Genomic DNA, 25,592 nt, shown 5'->3' on the forward strand with positions numbered 1-25,592 from the left:
ATGCTCCTACAGAAAACAAACAATTTATGCAAAACAGTAGACTATATTAAGTCTTGAATACAACATATAAGATGCTCAGCTTCACACAGTGATCCAAAAAATGGCAAAACCCCCAGTGTTTTTAATGACTGATTAAATCACTTTCATAACTTAGTAGCTGTGCTAAAACACGCCTTTACTCTGCCATCTGCATTCACTCTCAGGATCCGAAGATCAGGTCTCGTTTCCTCAGCAGTTACAAATGTACCCTCTTGGAGGCTGGCAGGTGTAATAAAAATTCCCCCTCTCCCAGCTGCTGAAAGAATTAAAACAATTGCACTACTAAACAATGCAGACAGAATGAGTTGGACTTCAGAGTATGCTGTACGTGAAAGCAGCAAAGAACTTCTTGTAATCTAAAAGAGAGTGATTGATTCGTTTTCTGACTATTCACCTACTCATTTCTGCACCAGATAGTTGCCTCTTCACTTACTTTCCATTTTTTTTTGTCTTTTTGCCCCGTGAAAAAGTATGACGTTACCCTCTAAAACACAAGCCATACGTGCATTGTGTTTGTGTCAAGTGGGTTCACATCAATAGCTTTGTATTATTACAAGAAATGGTAACCATTTTGCTACAACTACCTTCCAGTGTTTCCAGAGCTCTAGGGACTTCCTATGTGTTCAAAATTTACATTTACCTTTTTATTAAGATAGTAGTATCAACTAACAAACCATATGTAAAATAATTTATCTAGCCTGTTGTTTACTTTTTCTAATTCTGCAGAACTGGCAGACTTTTCTCCACACATACAGGAGAACAAACCTATTTGGTTTCTGACCTTGCTCACTTGCCTTATATTCAGTCACATCATGCTTGCAAAACCAAAGCATGGATCATCTGCAGCAAGTAATCACTTGGAACACAATCTTCTCTTCCTTAAAGATGAAAAGCTGACTTCTGGCAGTAAAAGCATAACTACAGACAAAGACCAGAAATGTAAAGGACACTTCCTCCTATTCTTTGCTGTCTGCACTTTTTTATGCACATCTGTGTTTCAGTTAATAAAAAATGGGTGTTTTCGTCCTTCTCTTATCGGACTTGCTCTCACAACTGAGACATGTAAACTTTTCTCTTTATGCCCCCCCCCCAAGGAAAGGTCTGTAGTATTTTCAGAATTTGATAAACCAATGATCATAAGTAACAGATCACAGCTATAGAAATACCACAACAACCGTTACTGGTTTTGGAAGAAAGAAGAATGCAATTTACTTGTGCTGTCACTTAGGTACCTAGCACAGCCTGACATCTAAAGTAGACAAGCTACTAAAGACTGCATTTTGTTTTTTCTCTCTCAGCTTACAAAACAAGAGGCTTGGACATAACGAGTACTTAATTATCTCTTCAGTACCCATCTTTGGGTGTTGTATCACAAAAGCATGTTACCTTCTAGTGAAATACTGCAATGGAGAAAGTAGACCTCTTTCTCCCCTGCAATATGCCTCTAATAATGGCAATCTGGAATGTAGTGATAGTTGCTTTTCCTTCCTAATGTTCTCACTTTGTTTTCTATCCTATTGCCTATGGGGAGGTGAGGAATTTCAATGTTCCCATTTAAACTGATGGTATTGGTGAAAAGAACCATTTGGTAGATGTGAGACACTTACTGAAGCTTCCTTCATAAAATATTTACAATGAAACACTGGACATGACCCTGGAGGAAAACTATATAGATCCAAGTGATTTGGTTCCATGACTACAAACTAATAAAAAAGCCTGGAAACAGTTTTCCTGTTTCTGGGGATAACAGTAAAAGGAGTCTGTTTCAAGAAAGGGCTATGTACTTTCTTTTTCAGTTCTAAAAGTAGCCATTTTATGTGAGCGTGTTTTGCTCTCACCTTCATATTTAATAACATTTAATTTATCTCTCAGGCAACTACCCATGATAGTATGTTTCCACTGAAATTGAAGCACCTTCTCTGCCAGTCATAACATGGAGCTTATTTATCTGGAACAGGGAATCACAGAGCAGTTTGGGTTGGAAAGAACCTCTAAAGCTCATCCAGTCCAACCCCCTGCAGTGAGCAGGGACACCTTCAACCAGATCAGTTGCTCAGAGTCCTGTCCAACCTGACCTTGAATGTTTCCTGGAACAGGGCTTCTACCACTTCTCTGGGCAACCTGTGCCAGTGCTTTGCCACCCTCATCATTATACCTACTCTAAATCTCCCCTCTTTTAGTTCAAAACTATCAGCCCTTGTCCGATAGCGACAGGCCCTGCTAAAAACATCCTGTCCCAATCTTTCTTAGGAGCCCCTTTCAGTACTGGGAGGCTGCTACAAGGTGTCCCCAGAGCCTTCTCATCTCCACGCTGAACAATCCCAACTCTCTCTGCCCTTTCTCATAGGAGAAGCATTCCACCCATCTGATTATTTTGGTGGCCTCCACTGGACCTACTCCAACAGATCTATGTTTTTCCTGTGCTGAGGACTCCAGAACTGGACACAGGGTTCCATGTGGGGTCTCACCGGAGCAGAATTCTTCTCCTTGACCTGCTGAGCACACTGCTTTGAATGCAGCCCAGGATGTGGTTGGCTTTCTAGGCTGTGAGCGCACATTGCCAGCTCAGGTCCATCTGCCAGCACCCCCAAGTCCTTCTCCATAGGACTGGTCTTAATCCCTTCATCCCCCAGCCTGTATTGATCAGAATCATAGAACTGTGATCATCGAGTCCAATTCTTAACCCAGCACTGCCAACTCCACCACTAAACCACATGCCTAAGTGCCACATCCACAAGTCTGGAATACCTCCAAGGATGGTGACTCAACTACTTCCCTAGGCAGCCTTTTCCAGTGATTGAAAACACTTTTGGTGATGAATTTTTTTCAAATATCCAGTCTAAACCTCCCCTGGCACAACTTAAGGCCACTTCCTCTTGTCCTATCATTTGTTACTTAGGAGCAGAGAGTGACAGCCACATTACTACAATCTCCTTCCACGGAGCTGTGAAGGTCAGTATGGTCTCCCCTCAGCCTCTTTTTCTCCAGACTGAACAGTCCCAAGTCCCTCGGCCACTCCTGATAACCCTGTTCTCCAGACCCTTCTCCAGCTTCGTTGCCCTTCTCTGGATTCACTCCATATCCTCAATGTCTTTCTTGTAGTGAGGGGCCCAAAACTGAACACAGGATTTGAGGTACGGCCTCACAATGCCGAGTACAGGTGACCATCCCTTCCCTAGGTTGCCCTGACCCAGATGCAGGACCTTGCACTCAGCACTGTTGAACCTCCTGACCCAATTCTCCAGCTTGTCCAGGTCCCTCTGGATGGCAACCCATCCCTCAGGTGCGGCAACTGCACCACTCAGCTTGGCATCATCTGCAAATTTGCTGAAGGTGCACTCAATCCCACTGTGCCACTGATGAAGATATTAAACAGTACTGATCCCAATATGGACCCTTGACGGACATCATTTGCCAGTGATGTCCATCTGGACATCAAGCTGTTTGTTTACCACTAGTTTCTGGATGCGCTCATCCAGCCAATTCCTTATCCACCAAATAGTCCATCCATCAAATCCATGGCTTTCCAATTCAGAGAGAAGGATGTGGTAGGGAACTGGTCAAAGGCCTTACAGAAGTGCCCATAGATGACATCTGAAGCTTTTCCCTTGTCCACTGATGGAGTCACTCCATCACAGAGGGCCACTAGCTTGGTCAGGCAGGACCTGCTCTTGGTGAATCCATGCTGGCTGTCCTGAATCACTTCCCTGTCCTCCATGTACCTTAGCATAGCTTCTAGGAGGATCTTCTCTAGTACAGAGGTGAGACCGACAGTTCCCAGGATCCTCCTTTCTACCGTTTTTAGAAATGGGTGCAATGTTTCCCTTTTTTCAGTCATCAGGGACTTCACGTGACTGCCATGACTTTTCAAATATCATGGAGTGTGGCTTGGCAACTACATCAGCCTGTTTCCCCCTGGCCCTGGATGCATCTCATAAGGTCCTGCAGACTTACGTATGTTCCTGTTCCTCAGGTGGTCAGGAACCTCATCTTCCCTTACAATGGGAGGGACTTTGCTCCCCCAATCCCTGCGCTGTGGTCCATCTAGTCAAGAGGTAGGAAGAGAGGTGTGCTAGAGAAGACTGGAGCAAAAACAGCTGTTGAGCACCTCAGCCTTTTTCTGGTCTGCTGTTATCAGTTTCCCAGTCGTGTTCATTGGCGGGGGGAGGGTTACACTTTCTCTGACCTTCCTTTTCTGGTTGCCATACCTGTAGAAACCCTTCTTGGTAGTCTTTGCATCCCTTGCCAAGTTCAGTTCCAGCTGTGCCTTGGCCTTCCTGACCCATCCTGACACAACCAGGCAGCATCCCTATGCTCTTCCCAGGATACGTGTCCCTGCTTTCACTGTGCATTTCCTCCTTGACCTTTCGTTTGACCAGCAGGTCTTGACTCGGCCATGCCGGACTCTTGCCTTCCTCTCCTGATTTCCTACACCTGGGGATCAAGATAAAAATGATATATGTAAGAAGAGAGGTTGTCAAAGAAGTTAACACTGGTCAACATTTCCATGTTGATCTTTTCCAAGAGAAAGTTCTACTGACCGTCTGATTGCTAGGCCATCCTTGACAGCTCTGCTTAGTGTTACAAGGTTCTGACTGAAACTCGATTTCATCACTGAATTCAGAAAGGAAATTTCAGACTTTACTATCAGAAGATATTACTACACGTCTACATTGATAACTGCGTAACAGAGGGCAGACCATTTCATTAATGTATGAAATTATTTTTTCCTGTTGATTTCAGCAGGTGAAGCTGAGAATCCAAGTGTGTAAATAAAGTTTAATTGCAAGTACAAAGAAATTTACCTTGCTATGCTATCCAAGTCAACATGCAAGTTTAGTACTGATAAAATTAATTTCTTAGGAAAACAATAAGATAGGTTCATCTGAAATTCTTTGGACTTCCCAAACCCCACTGGAAAGAACTGTAAATTCGGAGGGTTTTTCAGTTTTCTGAAAAGATTTGGATTTAGGAGATTTGGATTCTGTTGGTTTTATACTATTAAACGGCTACACATTATGCTAAAGTCTGCTCAACTGTATTACAATTCCCTCACAAATAAAACATTCCTGCTGCCTTCAAGCTAAAACGTTCCTACTATACCTCAACTACTCTTTTTCAGAATATTTTATTGTTCATAGCATACATACTCTGCACGTTTTTAAACTTACAACCAAATGTAATTGCTGTTGAAGTAAACAAACTTTTTTTTTACATTAAAGTGTTTAATTAGTGAAACAACCATTATCAATGTAACAAACTGAAAAATACAGCAACTTGATACAAGACTGAGGTAACAAAATACTTTGCCAAAAACCTAGATTCCAACGCCAGGGTTATTATGGGTGAAACAGTTCACAAGAATTATAGAAAGAATCCTTACACAAACACCATGCAGTGGACTGCTGGAAAATACAGCCAAAATTAGTGCAACAGTTTTCACACAAAACAAACCAAAATGTTGAAATTGGTTTATGTTATAATGTGACACTATTGTCAATTTGAGAACTACTTTCTTTGCCTCATTTTAGTGCTATCTGGAAAAACATGCATTTTGGCACTGAATTACATTAAAATTGCACATTAATAAATTAATTATATTGCGTACATACATTTTGTATCATCACAATTCTGAAAATAGTAATTCTGAGATGTTTATTTTTACACTATTGCAGTTTTCTTTTTGATGGATGAAAAATTGTACAGTTTGTGATATTTTTGTGAAAATGCTGTATTAATCAGTACTAATATGCAATATGTTGTGTCTCAATAGCAGCTTTCCGTTCATATCAAAAGTACCAGCTGACAGCAAATGGTACCAAATGGCAGCATAAAAATTCAAATCAGCAACTACAAACTGTTTATACTTAAAAACTAATTTTAAATTCATTTAGGGCATTTCAGTAATATTCTTACACTGCCATTGTTCTGGGTATTTTATATTGTGCAGCAATTTCACAATTGCGCTATACTCAAAAGATGTTTATCTGACAATTGTGTAAAACTATTATTTGCTATGTTACTCTTTCTTCTACCTAATGCTTTTTAGATTCAAACAGAGCAGCGTAAAGGGATGCAAGTTACTTTTGATGCATTTCCAAATTGCAAGGTTCTGAGTAGGATTTGAGTTTGAGGATTGAGTGGGATTGAAGGATTTAATTTCTCCAAAGATTCATCTCTTCTCAGTGACAAATTACTGTGTTTAAGAACCATTTGGAAATACCGCCTTTCATTCATGCCACACTTTTTTTGGGCACCATTGTGGGTTCTGGCAAAGATGCTTCCTTTCTAGTTGGGAATCTGTTTTACAAGCAGGTGAAAATGGACTCTTTTGTATCTTTTCCATAGCTTCTAATTCTGGGTAAAAGGATATTTTTGAAACTGAGAACACTACCTCTTGTACATACGATAACATCTATAACACTTTAAGACCCTTAAATTCCAAAAGCCTGAGTCTGTCCAGGCTCATTCTGTTGGTACTGTCTCGCTAAGCAGTTAGTGTTCTTTCCAAGGGAGGCTTCTTAAACGTAACTGAAAACTGTTACAACATCCTTAGTTTAGCTCAATTGCAATATGCTGGAAAAAATGTCACAAGTCTTCATTGGTGTTCACTTCCACTAAATCACATAAAAAATGAGTAAGTATTAATATGCTTCTAATGTCTGTAATACTTCAGGTCAATTAATGTTCCAATTTAAATTTAGCTTAGATATAAGACAGATCAGGTTACTCCCTCTGAAGAGGAAAGGGCTACTAATAAAGTAACTGTAAGAAAACATCTCGACTTAACAGTTCTGTTTTGGTTAGTGTGTCATTGTGTCAGTCACCATTCTGCACAGGGTTCAAACCCTGTGAGCGCCAATAACAGATAATGCACGTGGCCATAGGTGGCACACGCATTAGAACGGCCATCCACATATCACTTGTATCTACGTGAATAATCTCACTGATAACTAACCAAAAAGGTCCACAGGTGCAAGATAGTTCAGATTATTGCATACTCTAACAGTCTGAAGTCATTTAATGGTGGCACAATTTTACCACATTCAAAAGCTTCTATGCTGCTTCTGATGGCATTGGATGCTCTGCCCCCTGAGATACCAATGTTTTTCCTAGCTCAAAGTTGTATTAATTTGGAAAAAAAGGAGAAAAAAAGATATAAATATATTTTGCATTACCACTCTTTTCATGCAACTCTTGAGCTATCAAAGAAACTCTGTCAACTTTACATACTCTTTCGTATGTCCCGGGATCTAAATGCAGTTCTTGTTCGGCACCGGTTTTCTTGAAAAGCTGGTACATATTAGGCTCCATTCTCAGGACCGTAACATCACTTAAAGTAACACAGAAGTTACAGCTGACTTGAATTTAATAACACAGGCATTTGTCTGTTGTTGCTGTTAGAGAAGTTTCAAAATAAAAATGTAGAAAATCATGCCAGTCCACAGAATGAACACTCCTACTGCCTGGGAGCTTGTTCTTATATAGATTCTGTTCAATTAAAATGACTGCCATTTTTCCCACAGTTTGTAAGCTAGAGCAATCTTTAGAAACTCAGAAGAGTTTTTCCAGTGACAGATGAAGTGTGAATACTGATATCTTATGGCAAAAGAGTTTAAAACAGGAAAAGGTGCTGAACTTAACGTGGGAACAGAAAAAGACTCTAACCACAGCAGTGCTAGGGCACAGCAAGCTTACAGCTGTGGCTGCAGAGAGTTCTTTCAGAGGAGAAGGCCGTACATTCATTTTTTTGTTGCCTGGACACTGGTGTGGAGGCTTCTTTGTACCTGCTCCATGGTCAGACGGTCTTGCCTAGCTTTCATCGCCGTCATGACTTCATAATGGCAGTACCACTTGCCAGAATACTGTGTCAAAAAGGTGCGTCTGCACTGCAATTGAGTGGTGCCGAGCCATCCACAGAAAGACAGAACAGAAACAATGATGTGGAGTCATTCTCAGAAGCCAGGTCCGTGCGATACCTAACACATGACTACCTGCTTCCCTGTACCACGAGATCTAAAATAAACAACATTCAGACTTAATGAAAAAACCTAAGAAACTATGCCACTAGTAAGAGAATGAAAGATGACCTTTTGTACAACATAAATTTAAAGAGCCTTAAATCCATTGTCAGGGCACTCCTGAGTAACATACTCAGTGAAAAGAAAACCAGCTGTTGTGTGCCAAAATACAATTTTTCCCAAATAGCTCAAATGTGAACAGCAGAATTGTCCAAAGATTTGATACAAAATCTGAGGCAGCCACATTGCCAAGCGACTCAGTGCACTTAAGATTATAAAAATGTTGTTCCACAATTTTCTATTCTAATTGACACTCTACAGCAAGTTAACACTGTCAATCATTCTGTGCATCAGAAAGAACTGAAACCCAACATGGGCCAAATATTCTTCAGTCACACAAAGCAGCTTAACAATAAAAAGAACCGTTTAAAAAAGAATAGGCAGAAGATATGATGCTCAGTTTGCGGTCAAACATCAGTTCATGGCAGTCTCTGACCACAAAAAGTTGAGGGCTCTAGAATCCTGCAGGAGTCAGGATTAATGTTCTGTCCATCTAACTTGTCTGCTTTCACTCAGTGCATAAGACTATGACTGGTCCTAAGGACAACATTCACTTTCTGCTTTTAAAAGCTGAATCAGAATCACTTTCAAGTTATGTGGGAAAGTGCTGAAATATTTGTGTCTGGCTCATGTCAGGAAAACCATTCTCCTCTTCCTCCTTAGAAATCAATAGCCTGTTTCTTCAGTTTGGCACTTGAAGTCGCACCAGGTAGGAGAGCAAATTATTCGAATGACATTAGGTTAGCAGGTACCTGGAAGAGAATGTAAATTATTCAGCAGTATAATGTTCCTGAGCCTATTATGGCACTGGGAAACTATGAAGTTAAAAAAATAGAGTGCTAATCATTTATTATGCAATGTGAAAGTGTAATCAGTTCCAAAGAGGACCAAAAGAAGGCTCACACCACAACTGCACAGAAAGATAAAGAATTGAGTGACTTTTCTATTCATGGGCCAAATCCAGCCAAAGTATTCTAAGAAATCATCAGTATGCATGGAGGGAGGGGGGATGTGTGTGTGTAAAGAAGATTCTCAAGTTGCATCCTATTTTAGGTCCTATATGGATCAGTATCCTATTAATATAACCTTTGGAAATCCTTTTAAGAATGAACATTTTTCTCAAGAGAAGAATGAGGTTCCTATAAAAAGGACAAAGAACATTTTATAGACATTTTTCAATGGCACTTAGAGACCCAGGCACTGGAGTAAATGTGAACATGGTTGCTTTCTTTGTCCATGAGAAATCTCCTTCTGAAGTTGAGATGGGGCTACTTCACTTGAAGCAGTAAGTATAGAGGTTTTATGCTGTTAAGGTAACCAAACCTATAGCTAGACCTGCATAAATCCTGATTTGGTGGGAATTCTGTAGTTTTAAATACTTTTTATTCCTCCTATTGAAAAACTAGATCAATGTACAAACTGAGGAATTCCCTCTGTTCCCACAAGACTGTGTGCGCACACAGATTGAAAAGAGGTATCTTTTCTAGTAAGGGTTTTCTGTAAAATAGAAAAAGGTGGGTAAAAATAAGTTTCACAACCTTACCTGAGGCTTGTTGCTTTTACATGCATCGTCCAAATGCTTATGCCATAATATTGCATGAAACCTTGAACCTGTCTGGAACTTGTAAACATTGCCTACAAAAACAGGGAAACCAAAGGCTTGAAATTTGCAGACAGACATGTACTGCAAAGAGATTCTAATTTCTGTGCAGAAGTCAAAGTCCTGAAGTGAACTTTTAAATTAGTTTGCACCTCAAATGCTCAAACAGGACGTTGCTCATGTAACAGAGGCCACGTGAGGTGTGTTCTCCAACAGTGTTCTTGGGCGAAGGGAACATGTATGGCCAACAAAGCCAAGAGGAGCATATTGCCAGAGGGGCTGGATTACAGCCACAGAAAAGACCACTTAGGTCACATCTAGTTTACCTCTGCTTTCTTCTAATTAAGACTGTTGTGGTTACTGCCCAGACTCTTATGAATGATTTTCATGCTTATGAACTTAGTTTTCCTTCGGTGGCCTGCTGCAAGTTTCCTCCATGCCTTGTTATTTTGTAAATTGTTTCTTACAAACAAACATATTGTGTGTTTTAGACAACACCCAAGCACTGCGCTTTGCACAGTAGATACAAATCCAAGTCCAGCACCAAAGCTGAAACCATGAAAAGTGAAGGAAGCCTCTACTATCTTTATGTAACCAGTGAAAATGCAAAGCAACTCCATGGGCTTTCTTATCTTTCGAAGTTTATGGAGTTTAATCAAAGCAAAAGAATCATAGAATAGAATCACAGAATCACTAGGTTGGGAAAGTCCTTTGAGACTATCAAGCCCAACCGTGCCTGTCCACTACTAAATTAAAATGATGGTACTTCAAATTGAGTATTAAAAAGTAATTAATGATTACTATAAAAGCTTTTTTTGATAAATGGTTTGGTGTTTGAAGAATTTTCATAATATTTCAATTGGCCTCAGTGTAAGACAAGATTTGATATTGACCAAATTTAAGAAAGCTATTCAGAAACTTGGAGATCAGGACATGTGGGCACACGGGCAGGGAACAATCTCATACTGGATGGGCAATTTCTGCAAAACTTACAGTAACTGCCAAGATATAGCAATGCCTCTGTAGGCACCAGAGAAGCACCACAGCATATTGTAAATGTATGTGCAATTTTACTTGTAACCCCTCTTGAAAAGTCTATCTTGAAAATGTCTCTCCTTTGGTCTTTTAAGTAAGTGCCACTGTAAGTTCTGCAATCTACAAACTCATTAATAGAGATTAATCCACCTCCTGTCACAGAAATATAAAGCAGAAAAGGTCCATCCTGCGACAACTACCTTTGTCAGGGTTATTTAGCTGGAAGATATCAGGATGCTCAGGGTCGTCGGGCAGCGCCACCATCCAGCCCACAACAGAAACTTTTTTACCGGGGGTAGATTTGTACTGGAAGAGACAGACAGGTGAGTCATGGCTGGGACCACGCCAGGGGTTACCTTCTGACTGTAAAAGTTGTGCAGATATATGGCTTAGCATGGAACAGGAAGTGTACTTCAAACACTCTTCCAGATCTCCTTATGAATATGCAATTTTTGGTTTTAAGCTTACATGTAATTTCAAGCTTACATGTTTTCTTTCAGTGCCTCTTAAAGATTTTGCTCCAAAGTACAGAAGAGTTGATCCTGAAAGCATAACCCAGTATCTTGTCCATGAAGAGAGCTGAATTGGAAAAGGAAAAAAAATTAGGAAAAGCTCTGCATCTCTCTGACATTTCAAAAATTTATTCACAAGCAAGTCCAAGTGCTATCAAAGCTGATTTCAGAAGCAAGGAATGAAGAGTTAGGTGAAGAGCATCTCCTGCTGTAAATCAGCCCAGCTACCTACATTTGGCTGTCTGGCTGTGAATTCAATCCATCTTACTCGGGTATCTCATAAAAATACCAGGACTGATTGCTTCACAGCAAAATACTGTGCTGCCTTCTACTGGACAGAGCTTAGACTTCTGCATCCGATCAACACTATTTATTGAGACAACATCTCTGCAATTATTCACATCATTGAGCCCTACACAGGAGGGTTGCAAATAAAAAAAAAAGAACTCTACAGAAAACAAAAGAAATTGCCAAATATGTAGGATCAGAATGATGTAAAACCTGTGAATTTAAGTATGAACTACTGTGACTTTGGTGCTATAGGCAGATGCCCTGCAGCCTTTCAATTTCACCACAATACCAAATTTCTGCCCTCACAGAAATGCATCCTAGTTTATAGAGCTGCTTTACCCTTGCTCTGTTTTCACAACCTAGAGACATTACTTGCAATTACAGGGAAAGCGAAACTGCTGTGGATCAAAGGGCACACAAAGGTTACAACCTTGTTATAACCCAGATAAAACTTTGAACAGGAAAAGTTTTTACAGTTCATAATAACAAGGAATGTTTTTTTGTGTGGTATCAAGCTGCAGGTTTAATCTAGTCACAGAAATTAAAACAGCCACTACTGAATTAGAATCACAGAAAGAATTAGAATTAGCATCTCTTACCGTAGGTTTCTTGCCTTCTTTGAGCAATGTTTTTCTTTTCAGCGGCCCTTCCATGGTAATGACTCCTGTGGAATTACCTAATGTGCAGCTGCAGGCCCCTGTGGGGCTGGTGAGACAAAATGTTGCCGTATGTATTTGAGCAGATAAATATGGACAAAAAGCAAGCAATATAATTTAGTTCTAAATATATTTTTCCTTCCCTGCCCTATATATACATTGTATTGTTTAACACTTGATTCTACAATAAAGTATTTTCCAGACATAAATATCAAATAGGAACCAGAATCTCTGAGAAACAGCAAATCTGTGAAAGGTTCTATTCTGGACACTTAGACATGAAAAAATAAAACAAAACAGACTAAATACTGAGTCCCAAATTCAAAGGGAAAACAGACCATCTTCTATTTCATTCTGATAAATTACACAAATTATCTGGATTTCTGTGAATGTACACGTTAAATTTCAGCAATAAGAGCCCATACAAGTGTACTTTTATCTAAAAATGAACTTCAGCTATCAAAAAAGAATGTTGGAGATCACATTGGCTAACTGGAAACAAGTTGGGAAAACTACATAAAAACACTAACTGTACAGTGATTAAAATATTTTTTTCCTTTCCCAGTGAAAAAGTGCTACACCTGAAAGAACCCAAGAACAGGCTAAGTCAGAAAAACAAGGAGCCATTATCAAAGAGTGACTAGTAGGTCTGGAGGTAGTGATCTGTTGGAACTACCTGCTGCTAACCTCTCTTCATTCCATGGGATCACAGTCCTGGTAGTCTTACAAATATAAAGGCAAATGAAGTTTACCAGAGCCAACTAAATCCTGTCTAATAATGAATGCAAGGAAAAGGACATGTGTATGAGGTACCATTCCACTGTGCAAGGAAGACCAGTCTGTCTCTGACCAGGGACGCCGGTGTCATATAAACATTCGCTGGTGAAAATGACACACAGCACCACCACCTATGCCAGAACAGCACTTCATATGGCAGAAGCATCTTCTTCAGTTAAAGGGAATTGTCTTGACTGTGCTAATCTGTATTCCTGCCAGTTCTAGTTTTCTGACAGAAGCAGTAGAAGATTCCAGAGAAGGAGGAATGAACACAAGCATTAGAATTACCTGCTGGCAGATAAACGTAAGAAATGTATTTTAGGGAATAATTCTTCTTTGTAGATTTAATAGGCTTTTCACATTTTTCTCTTCTTATATTTTATTTTTCTAGCTTGAACACATTTTTGAAAGAAAGCTACCATGGACCTGTTAAAATCCAGAAGCAGGTATAACAGCTGAAATATTGTTCCAAAATTTGATCCTTTGCTTATTTATAACATATATATTTTTATTCCCATCTAACTTCTAGCTTGTGCTGCTATCAGATGTTACTAGCTCAAGTAAAACAGCTATATTCAAATTTCCACATTATATCAACATTTCTACAGTGGCTGAAGCAAATTAATTTATATAAAATAAAAACTGACTGGATTTAAACTCCAACTAAATCTCAGTATTTGCACAATAGTGTTTAAGGGCCCTAATTTCTTATACTTCTTGACTTCCCAAGGCCAGAGAATTTATCAAGTCCAGGTCAGGTACAGATGCAACAAATGATTTTACCCCTTTAACTACACACAATCTCCCACGTCACCTCTCTTTGGGCTCCAGGTGTATTACCTTTTTCTGAAAAGTCCCTGTTTTAGTGACTAGCAACACTGGGAGTGCCTGCTATATATGGCACTGCAGATGCTCCCTCTCTTACACGATTTAACACCTCTTTACCATACAAAATCAACACACCATATTACAGCTCTCTGACATAAACAGATGTTATGGGTAGCTGTCCTGTGAACCAGTAAATAAATATTGAGGAAGGGTCAAGAAGGTATCCTTCTAACATCACTGTTCATTACAGAAGACAAAGATGGCCTCCATCACAAACCTGCTTCTGCAATGTCATACACCTAAAGCAGACACTAGTTTTCCACAATATGGAAGACAGATATAATTAGTCGAATTAATAGCTAAACTGAGTTTCAACTGAATGGGCCATACTCCTACTTTAGTATTAATGGAGATTTTGACAAGCAGGAGGGGAAGACTCCCATGAGTTGATATGGTCATACAGGGATACTTTTGGACACAAAATACATTATGCTAGGAAAGTGTACAGACCCAAAGGAAAGTTAAGCACCATACACTGAGCAAGGCAGACCCTGAATTGTACCTGTAGACACAGCTTCGACTCCTAGGAGAATTCCGGATCGGTACCCTCCAGTTAGGCCCCAGCGTAGCATATAAACGACCCCTGTTTGTGAATGCAAATATCCGATGAGGGAAACTCTAGTCTGAGACTTCAACAGTTAGGGTTTGGTGAACATGACAGGGAGAGTTCCCAATCCTTTCAGGCCCATGGGACAAAAATCACAATAACTTGACAGGGCTTTATTTCAAAACATTTGCCATTTTTTCCTAACTAATCAATAATTTGATAAAAATAACGATTGATTGAGGGCTTACCTATGTTAGGGATCATTAATGAATTTCTTAGCTAAGTCTGTAGAGTGCTCAGTGAGCATGCAGGAAGACTAACTCACCTTTCAAGCCCTGATGGCAGCTCCTCACTAAATTCTGAGCTTTCACTGCTATCTAGAAAAAGAGCAGTACAGAGAAGGAGTGAGAAAACTACCCAAGGGAAAATTCAAAGACAATGTATGTGGATCACCAGAAAAATCTTTTTACAGTACCATGGAAATCGCTACTCAAATCACACTTCAAAGTTGAAGTCCTTAGAGTTCACAGTAAAGTCTAAAATTGGAAAATGCTTACATGAGCCTTCCTATTTATAATATCTCACTGATGAATGAACTCATTGCTGATGCTGTGTTTAAATACCACACACCTACATGTTACTTTGATAACGCTGCTTTCCCTTCAAAAGCTGAGCACTTCAGGAACACAAAATCCAGTTACTTTGTAAGACAATAGTTCTACCACAACAACTGTAAGGTGATTAAAGTTATTAGACATGATAGCATTGTTTGCTTTTAACAAGCAAGCACGCTTTTAACAGAGGATATGCCATCTGTATGCTGCTGCTAGGAGCCGTAACGTATCAATATGATGGTATTCCCAATGATAGTCCCCATTTCTCCTCCAAGCCTATGACCAATTTGTCTCTCCTTCCTTGGCACAGCTATTCAAGTCTGAGTTTTAATTTGCCCGGGACTGATATCTAACACTCAGTATAACACAGTGAGCTGTGCCTGTATTTTCAGAAGTTCAAAGATCATCTCAGTGACAAACTCTTCTTGGTCAGTAACCCACTATCCTTCACAGCCCATTTTCTATTCTAGAAATAGCCCAAGTTGCTCAAAAGGTGGCTTTCTCTTGCTTAGAATATACATTCTCGAACACCTTCTTTTTATTATAATAATTATTTGATTAATTATAATACTATAATGTAATTGTGATCATCCTCTTTCACTAGTTCATTTTATGTTTCTTTTGAAGGCTCAAAGAGCACAGTGAAACTGTTATCCCATGTGCTAAAATATATCATTAAACTTTTCACTGTGAAAAGGGAGCTTTCAAAATATATACCCACTTTGCAGTAGCACTTGTTTTTTCCTGGTGAAAGCTTACACACACTCTGTGTCACAACAGACCATGTACAAAGCCAAACTTCCTTCATGCCACTTTTACCAAAACCATCAGTAGGTAACTGGGGAAAGCAAAAATGAAGCTGACTAGGTAGCTGAGTAGCTTCCATGAAAGCAACCAGTCTTTGCACAGGAGATGCTGATCTTCCTAATTCCCTACTTGTCGGTATCAATTTGAGTCTCCTGAGCACTGGGACAGAAAAGCAGGAATGTCAGTTCCCCACAGAGACACTACCTATGGAAAGGCCATTGGTGAGGAGTGAGGGCAGTGGGTGGTTGCGGGCTGGGCTGTGGGACTCCAGGACGCTGTCATCCAGGAGGTGCCGTGGCTTCTCTGTCGGGAAGGTGGCGCTTTTGCTCTCCACTACGCTGAACTGACACATCATGCTGGAAAAGTGGAAAGAGAAAAACGCAAACCCCCTCTTATGTCATCTACTAGCAACCCATGGCTCCCGACAATTCCACTCAGATTTTGCCTTATCTATAGGTTATTAAATGCAGACAATTAAACAGTCCTGCTCACAATTTCCCTCTGCTGAACATATGCTCCTTGACTACCAAAACAGGTTTCAGATTTTAGAGGTCTTTGTGAGTAACAACTATTAAACTTCTGCAGATGGGAAGTTTTAGGTTTTCTGACTCCTTTCCATACAAAACCTGAACGCCTTGAGTGGAGGCAAAGTAGAGAAACAGGAAAAGCAGACCTCCGCTAAGGCATTGCTTTGTGGTCCTTCACTAAGCTCAACTAACACATCAACACTTTCACATGGACTCTTTTTCCCTAACCCATTAACTGTGAAATTTGTTAGGTGCTGAAGCCTTAACCAGGGAGCAGATGCTCTCCCTTGGCTGGGTAAATGGTAAAGTGTTTCTAATCCATACTACCCAGGTAAAACAGTACAAAAGGTCACATCTTTCCTGAATAATAAGGTGTGCCAAGCAGATAGGAAGTTTCCTAGATGTTTAAAAAAAAAAAAACAAAACAACAAAAAAAATCAGTTATGCACACCAGGAATCCACAGACCAAAGTGGATACACAGCTTTCAAGTACTGCCAACGTCTGGCACTGGCAGAGAACAGTCAGCAAAATAGCAACATGTCAAGAGAAAACCTAGAAAATACACAGAAAAGCCTGAAGCTCTCTTGCAATACAAGAAATGCAAGGGACAAATACAAGAGTCTTCTCAAATACCAGAGTGTTCTGCTGCTGTCTTAAACTTTTGTGATGCATGACACTGCCTGAGCACAAGTACTCACTTGTTTCCCAGGCTGTGACTCTTCCTGTGCCGTGGTACAGGAGGTGTAGGTAGACTTGCTGCTACTGAGGCATCAGGACACGTGGGTCTCCTGCTGAATTTCATAATTGCTGACACGTCAGATGGACCTAAAAGACAGAGATCCTTTACCACTGAACTAATGCAAAGCCCAGAAAATGGAATGGACTGGTGTCTTTTGCCGCTGATTGAAAGGAATTGTTACAGGTAGCCAAAAGGCACCATTTCTGAAGAACTGTGCCTTGCGCATTAGGGTTACACCATCCATTTCTGTTATGAATTCATCTCCATAATCTTGAGCTGTCTGGAAGTAATTTTAAAACCATCTTTGCATGTACTTTTAACAAGGAACTCCTACAAAAACTCTTGGCACCCATGCAGCAGCTGGATGTGCCAAAGTGCAATAAGCAGAGGAACAAAGTCAGTTTGTAGTTCGGGTGTGAGCAAGAATGCTCACACGTTTTGAATTTTGTTCACAACTCTATGTTGTGAACAAACTGTAAAAAATCTGCTCACATTGACTCACTGCTTCAGCACATAGGAGAAAGCCCGGGCTTTTTATGTATCTAATGGCCAGACAGATGCACTGCTTTTCAGTCATCTATGAGCTCTAGAGATGTCTCACTGCAAATATTCTTCCTCTCATTTTACAGATTTTATGAGGCCTCACGGAAAACATGGACAAGCTGCTCTTGTTCCAGTTCCTTGATGCTGTTCGCAGAAGGCTGGCAGTGAACTTTGCAGTGCAGTGGAGAACAACATGGCCTATCATCACCCTCTGTGAATGCAAGGCTATTCTTGGCTTCACAACAAACAAGTGAGATTTCACTTTTAAACATTCAGTTGTTGGATGGGTGCTTGTGACAAGTGGGAATAGTGGTCACGGAAGTGACTGCCTGCCCCATATCCATCTCCAGGCTCAGTACAGGTCAGGTAGCAGCAAAGCAGACTTTCCTCTGCATTAGAGAAACCACTTTTTGGAGACTCCAGAGACCTTAGCTTAGTCAGCTTCCAGTCTCTGACCTAAAGCCACCCATTAAGAGGTTGACAGATACAGACACTTTGTGATGTGAAAAAACACACACAACTATGATTAGAATCCTTACAAAAGTGACTGGCATTAAACAGGTGATAAACAGAAATTGAAAAAAATCCCAAACAAACCCCAAACATTCCAGGGCACAGTGTGACAACAGGATGTGAAGGTACTCTCATATCAGAAATGTTTCCGAGAGGGTGGCTGATCACTGGAACAGGCTCCCTAGGGAAGTGGTCATGGCACCAAGCCTGTCAGAGTACAGGGAGTGTCTGGACAATGCTCTTAGCAGTACGGTTTGGTTTTGGGTAGATCTGTGAGGAGCAGGGGGTTGGACTCAATGATCCTTACTCAGCCCTTCAAACCTGCAACAGTCTATGAATCTCTGTTATACAGGCTACTCCATCTCTCCTCAAGCACAGAAGTGGGCCATCAATTTCTTCTGCCTTGAACTGAGGATTCATGAGACACAAAAAGAAACAGAACAACCAGTAATGAGTTTGTCCTAATAAGAGGGAAAAAGTAATACAAATAGATAGAAGATTCCCTACTGTTCCTATACACTCTACCATACAGATGTATATCAAGTTGTATGAAATACAGGAATTAATTCCAAATTATTTTCATTTCTCCACAGCCCAGACTCAGGAATTTCACCATGAGCTGGGTCAGTACTATGGAGAATTGCAAAGGTTTCTCCCTATCAGTAAGGGGAAAAATCTTATCCACAGTGTTCTGCACATTTGAGCACACTGTTCATTGTGCTGTTTAATTAACAATGCAAGGAACCTCAAGACAAACAGAAAAAGAGGAAACTGTTTCTAGCAAGAGTGAGAGGGGAAACAAGTTCATTAGTGGAACCTTCAGTAATATCAATGTAGAGGGAGAACAAAAAGAGAAAACAGTTTGTAATCCTGTTTTCTATCTTATTCCTATATACAACTTTCTACAGGACAGCGGTTCTGCCTGCCTGTTGTTGCTACCCTGAGGGCAGCAATTCACAATTGAGAACTTGTGAAACACCTCACCAGTAGCATGAGTCACTGGCATATGTGAATTCAGAGGAGGTCTTACGCTTAAAGGCCACATGCAGTTCGAAACAAATGCACCTCTAATCATCACTTGATCCAGAGATTCAATGCGAACCATAGGCCTGGGAGGCAGGAAGAGGGCTGAGTACCATGTTCCGCTGCATTTTCAATTAAAATTTATTGCATTTGGGCTGTAGGATGACATTAGAAGCTTCTTCTCTAAAGACAATAGGGTTCAACTTCCTCTTCTGCCATGGAGGCTAAGCACAAGTTACAATATAAAAAAGGATGAACCTAAGCACAATTAGGTGGTGACTAGTTTGGTGTAAAAACTGAAACAGTATTTCACCATTAGGTCTGAAAATCTTGTCTGTTGCATCACTAGCAAGAACACATATTTCACTGAAGTCTTTTACCATAAATTTTCATTGCAAATCCTTAAAATTTATGCAGAGACAAACAAAATGCATTCAGAAGTTTCAGAAATGATTAAAAGTTCTATTTGAAAACCTCCAGCCCTTCTGATGTTCACAAGAAGGAGTTCTCTCTACATGCTGTTTCTAGTGCTTTCCTGAGGCACTTACTACCTGTTAAGAAGCTTAAAATATATTGGAACTGAGAACCAGCATGAAGACAGTGGTGGCTGAAAGAGAATTTGCCTGAAAATTATAAGCATGTATCAGCAAGGTGTGAAACTCAGCATAAACCTCAGTGTTGATGTGGCCACAATGAGGTTATTATCACACCTTGCATTAGGTCACTCCTTGTCCCTTAATTTGGTACAAGGACTGGTTCAGTTTTTATTGCTTCCTGTTGTGTCACCCAACTCTTTTTCTCTGGTCCCCATTCAAGTGGATGACATTATCGTTCACTGAGAGCAATGTTTAACAACATGTTGGAAGTATAGCCAGTCAAAGGGTGGCAATCTCAAGGCACAGCCCTAAAGGACAACAAGGATGGTGCAGTGCTTTTTCACACAGACACTATGCCACATGTCAAAATAACTGTTGAATTTTCTAATACATAAGAGTTTAAAGATTTAGGTTTCTCACCGTGGAGAGTCACTGAGCTGAAAGCAATAAGACTGTTAAGATTAATTTGATTCTAAGACAATGTTCATTGAAACAAAGCATAGAGACTGCACCAAACCTACTTTATTTCTAGATAAAGAACAGCAAAATAACAACTTTTGTGCTGACACAATCAAGCCATTACAAAATCAGTGCCAGCTGGATTTGACTCCAGGTGTTTTAAAGTATTTATAGGTTCAAGTCTTATTGTAATCAAAACATGCAAAAAATAAGAGATGTTGTCTACCAACAAAAATAGTTCTTTGCGAATTTTCACTCTACGCTCCCTTTTTTATGGAAATCAGACCCATACTCAGAAAGCATGGAGTGAAATTTGCACTAATATGAATAAAACACAAAAATATTTAAAGATTGATCCTGTAACCTAATTTTAGCAAGAGATTTTATCACCTGCTTCAGAACATAAAAAAGTTTAACTCCCCTGAAACAAATGATGTAACATGTCTAAAAGGACTGCATATCTCAGACTGAAAATAAGATTGTAGAATCAGACTTCAGCTCAGGTTAAATACTGTCTGGCTAAGGTGAGATGTGTCAGGGGTGACAGAATTTGTAGAAATAGTTATAGGAGCCTTACAAATTAAGCTAACATTTCCAGCCTGGCTTCCTTGCTGTTATACATGGCAATCACGATTGCTTTCATCAGTCCTGTGAAAGGAGGTAGGACTTATTCTAATTCCTAGTCAAGTGTTGTTAGTGGATCCTGATGACAGAAAACAGAATGCTTTGTGGGATAAGATGAAGACAGAAATATCTGCTGTGCTGGTATCACTCTGTCTGGAGTGGCCATTTTCTATATAGTTCTGCATCTTCCTCATCTCCAAGGCAAGAGAAGGAAACATATACAGTTCAGCTCTATCAACCCTGGGCTAAGGTAAAAAGAATCTGAGCTTAAAACCCTTTACAATGTCTCTGCATCTGCTCTGCTGTCGAACGTCTCAGAACTGTGGTGTTCGGCGTTCTCGTTAGGCAGCACCTGTGCTGCAGGGTACCCTTGGCTCAGCAAGAAGCCTGGGGTGCAGAGGGTGTCCAGTGTGAGTTGTGGGGCACAGGGGAGATGAGCTCAGTCCTGTAAGGGGCAGGAGACAAGAGTGCCTGTGCCAAGAAGGATGACAAAGAGGGCAAGTGGTGAGATATTGATGAAAACTGAACAGACCAAGGGATGTTTATGGACATACCAGACTGCTGAGCAATTAGCTGGGGAAGCTATGCCTGATATTGCTGATAACAAAATTCCAATATTTAAATTCACTTGAGATTGAGTTATTTTGCCCCTTTTTTTTCCAATAAGTGAAGTCATCTGCTACTGCTAACTCTCTTCTTTACTCTCCTGGCTCCACTCCTAGTGCATACTGTTACCATGATTGCTATTCTGTTATTTTGCCTTTCATGGAGACAAAGCACTCTTAGCAGGATTTTCCAGTCAGCTGGCATGAACAAGGGTTAGTTTGGTTTTCATTATTTCTCAGCATCATTTTCAAGACTATGCTGACATGCACAAAAATAATGTATAAAAATATTAAAGTATTATTAAAGATTTGTTTGTCTTAGGGAACGTGAGACAACTTCATCAGAGTGAGCTGAGTGCCGCTCAGAGATCTGTGGCAAGAACATTTGGAAAAGTTTACACATATCCCAAAGGATCTCACTGTTTTTTCCTTTGCATAATTTTCCATGAATAATCCTTCAAATGTTATAAATGAATGTTACTTTTGCAATCCTTCAGCAGAACATGTGAACATTTACAGTCTCCAGAGGTTTTTAAAAAAGCAAGAGGGTGAAGGAGTTACAGTTCACAATTTTTCTCCACTAAAAATCTATCAATTAACCAATAAAAGGCATCCAAACAGAGAACTGGAAATGAGTTGCATATTATTTGCTGAAAAATGGGAGTGATTTTTCAGGAAGGTAAAATAGTGTCAACTATTTTTTGGTGAGCAGCAAAGAAGCAAAAATGATAGTCCTCAGCTCTGTTTCTAAAACTCAAGACTTTCCAAGCCACAGACTCTCTAGTTAAATCTTTGCTGTAAATTTTTAATGTTCTGTTGCCATTGTAACCAAAGTCAGTGGGTGATAATTAAAACTTTAAAATAGAAAGACCTACTTACAAAATACACAATAAAGATCTTAAGAAGAATTTTGTGCACAGAATCAAGAATGAGAAAAAAAAAATTCATCTAGAATGATGGCTGTCGTAAATGTAGAGTTTTAACTTTCAGGGTATTGCTTTACAATTCAACCGAAGCCCATTAATGCATACAACATACAAGAGACCTATCTCATGGCTGTTTCTCAGACAAGAGCAAACTAATAAGGAGAATCGGAGTCTTTGGCTGCATCTCTCCATGCTCCCCCAAGTATTCCTCACAGAGAAGGACTGTACAAATATACTCATAATGCAGGGAGAGATGAAATTACAATACTGGAAAGATCACAAGTTGAATACAGTTAGCAAGAACAAGAGCAGCAGCAAACCAGACAAGTGCACCAGAAATCTGGGGCACTTTTGTCTGTGCCACTCGATCAAATACAACCAACCATACTTCTAATGGGCTTCTGAATGCACAGTAAACGCATCTGAGTGCACTGCCTTCAAATGCTTCCTGAACAGAGGTGACACTTCCAATTTCAGGTGCTACTTCTATGTAATGACTAACTGTCAGCATTTGTACTATTTATACTGCACCAGTAGAACCTGCAAAACCCTGACTCACACTTCAGACAATACGGTGCATTTCTTGCAGCTGGGTCTGCAGGGTTGTGCCTGAAGTTGGACAGCATCCATATTGGCAGAGGAGACATAGCTGTTGTGAGAGCATATCTGCGGGAGAACTCTGAAGTGCGAACTCAACAAAATACGTTAACCAACCCTTCAGATAAATTTTTGCAGAAATTATTTCAGGTGACTACTCTGAAGAAAGAGCCAAAAGAAAGAGCAGAGAAGTCCCTTGTCATGTGGCTTTTTTATTTGTTCTTAACATTCCTTGGTACTTCAGCATCAGTAAACTAGGACACTAAAGAGGAAGTCACAGAAAGTGATAAAGTTAAAAATAAAGCACAATTATTCTGTCCCCAATAACTTTGTATATGCTTTGGTAGAATATTCTACAATTTTGCGATGCTTTTGTCACATGCTTTTCCTTAATGTTTTTCGTTAAAGGAAAAAAAACCCATGTCACACTGATTCTGGCTGTATTTAGCAGTTAATAACAACATGTGAATCCCACACATTTGTCTGCTATTCATTTCTTTCAGAAATACTCAAATGAGTTGTAAAAATTTGTACGGAAAGTATCACAGAGGAAGAAATTGGAACTGAGTTTAAGTCTGAAACTAAAGAGCAAAGTTTTCTGGATGTTCTGTAATCTTCTGTGCAAAAAAACTTTGTTCTTCCACCTCTGCCCTAAGTACAGCGTAAGAAAAGCAGAACCCATGAACATGAAGCAATAACCAAGCACTTGCAGAGGATTAGACAATCGTCAGTTCCACAGAATGACTGGCTGCTAAACCACTTAGCTTAAACTATTTACTAGTTGCCAAAGCAACCAGTAAAACAAATGGCAAAACTAAATGTCAGACTCAGTGTTTACACAGAAAGTGATGGTGTGGGGTTTCTGTAGTCTGCACTGCTGGGACTGCTGTACAGACATTACTGTGCATGCCCACTTCCAGATGATCACAAGGTGCAAACAGCCCCATCTTTCTTCCTTCTGTTTCTACATTTTCTACGTTTTCAGCTTCTGTGTATCATGTTCTTTACATCTGATAAATCTAATGTTTCTAATTAAAATAAATACTAACAATTCTTCAGCAGGTTTCAAAGCTGAATGGACTCGACACAATGGGCTGAATTTTACCCAGGTAAGTGTTTCAGATTCATTACTCCAGATTCCTGGTAGGGTGCTAACATAAAGCCTCCGGCCTACTTATTCTCCTCTCAAGAATTATACCAAGACCTACCTGGGATAAAAAAAGAAAAAAAAAGGAGGGGGTGAGGGTCAATTCTTGACTATTGCGCAACGAAAACACCAAAAATGAGGCCTGGCTGTTGCCAAAAAGGACTTCTAAATGCCAACTTAAATGAAGGGGTTAATTAAAAATCACAGAATCATGAAGACCAGTCTTTGAGTCACTTAGTGTTAGATACAATTTTCTGGATATGGTAGTTATTTTAACATTATTTTATGTTTTAATATTGCTTTCCAAGGTAGGATAAACACGGTACGTTTCAGAGAACAAGTAGCCCTTTTCTATACACTGATTAGCACTGTGCCCTGATCTTCTCAAATTAACACTAAGATGATAAAGAACATGCATAAACTTTTTTATACTGAACTACACTTGGTGCGCAAATTCTAAGCAACCTCAGCTGCCTGAAGGCTAACTTATTTGACACATATTGAATAAAATATTTTCTTTTGTTCTGGGAAAATCCATGGTGTTACACTTTCCAAAGTATTCTGTCTGATAGCTGTACCAAAAGTCTAGGCACCTCCCAGCCAATGTTACAGGAACACAGCTGTCTCTTACAGCTAATTCAACTAGAAACTCTGAACAGCGAGCACACTATAAGCTCTTCAGCTACGTTTTCTCTCTGTCAAGCCATAGCAAGGCACAATGAACAGACTTCAGTTGCTGCCAAGGAAGTTGTGTGAATCACACAGTTCCTGAAAGCATACAATCAAACTTTTTAAAGCTCCTTTTAACTACTAGTTGCAAGAGACAAGAATCTCTGCAGTGTTATGGAAGGCATGAAATCTTCATGTGAAAGCACTATTCACAATTATATATGCATTCGGTAATTAAATGAGACCATCTTAGCCACTAATATACAAAACATAGCCTGTTGTGAGACATTCGCTTTAATCAAATGTGTGCCTCCTGTTTGAATTTACTGGAAAACCAGCTGGCAACCAAAGTGGAAAAAGGACACATGATTTTCTCCAGTACTTTGCAAACAGAAATACTGAAGGATTTAACTATTTTTATTGAGCCTCACACTCATAAAGGTACTTTAAGGGGAAAAAAGAAACCCACAATGTCCCTGGCTAGAGTAAACTGTTAATCTTCTTTTGGAAGACAGAAAAGTGAAGTTGGGTAGAATATAAAGACACAATCGGGGGAAGGAAAATCCATTTCCATCACCAACACAAGTAACTATACTTTAGGACATGAAGAAGATGCTATTCCCTGCACTTAAGTCCATGATAGACTCTGGAATTATTACCACAATATGAAGCCTATTCTCTAGATTTGGAAACACATGCAGAACTCAACCAGAATTACTGCTATTAGTAGTGTGTTAACTTTCTGACTATCAGGAGAACCGAACTGATGACTGCTT

General features: G+C 39.8%; 1 protein-coding gene across 6 annotated transcripts in view; it reads right to left on the reverse strand.

Moving 5' to 3' along the window:
* Nucleotides 1-25,592, reverse strand: part of RALGPS1 (Ral GEF with PH domain and SH3 binding motif 1) — an 88,565-nt gene that overhangs the window by 6,301 nt on the left and 56,672 nt on the right. For 2 of the 6 annotated variants that reach the window (XR_008453010.1, XM_054084362.1), the window contains exons 14-21: nt 17,074-17,200; nt 16,052-16,203; nt 14,752-14,803; nt 14,382-14,462; nt 12,158-12,263; nt 11,242-11,334; nt 10,956-11,061; nt 9,664-9,755 (exon numbers count right to left, since the gene is read on the reverse strand). Coding sequence is in view for 3 of the 6 variants with exons in the window: in XM_054084362.1 (XP_053940337.1) it covers nt 9,664-9,755; nt 10,956-11,061; nt 11,242-11,334; nt 12,158-12,263; nt 14,382-14,462; nt 14,752-14,803; nt 16,052-16,203; nt 17,074-17,200 (809 nt within the window). In the remaining 3 variants the exon portion in view is untranslated. Of the gene's footprint in view, nt 1-1,579; nt 8,873-9,663; nt 9,756-10,955; nt 11,062-11,241; nt 11,335-12,157; nt 13,418-14,381; nt 14,463-14,751; nt 14,804-16,051; nt 16,204-17,073; nt 17,201-25,592 lie in introns of those variants that run through there. The other 4 variants (XM_054084363.1, XR_008453012.1, XR_008453011.1 and 1 more) reach the window with 4 other exon arrangements.

The sequence above is a fragment of the Cuculus canorus genome, chromosome 19 (genome assembly GCF_017976375.1).
Source record: "Cuculus canorus isolate bCucCan1 chromosome 19, bCucCan1.pri, whole genome shotgun sequence".
Lineage (NCBI taxonomy): Eukaryota > Metazoa > Chordata > Aves > Cuculiformes > Cuculidae > Cuculus > Cuculus canorus.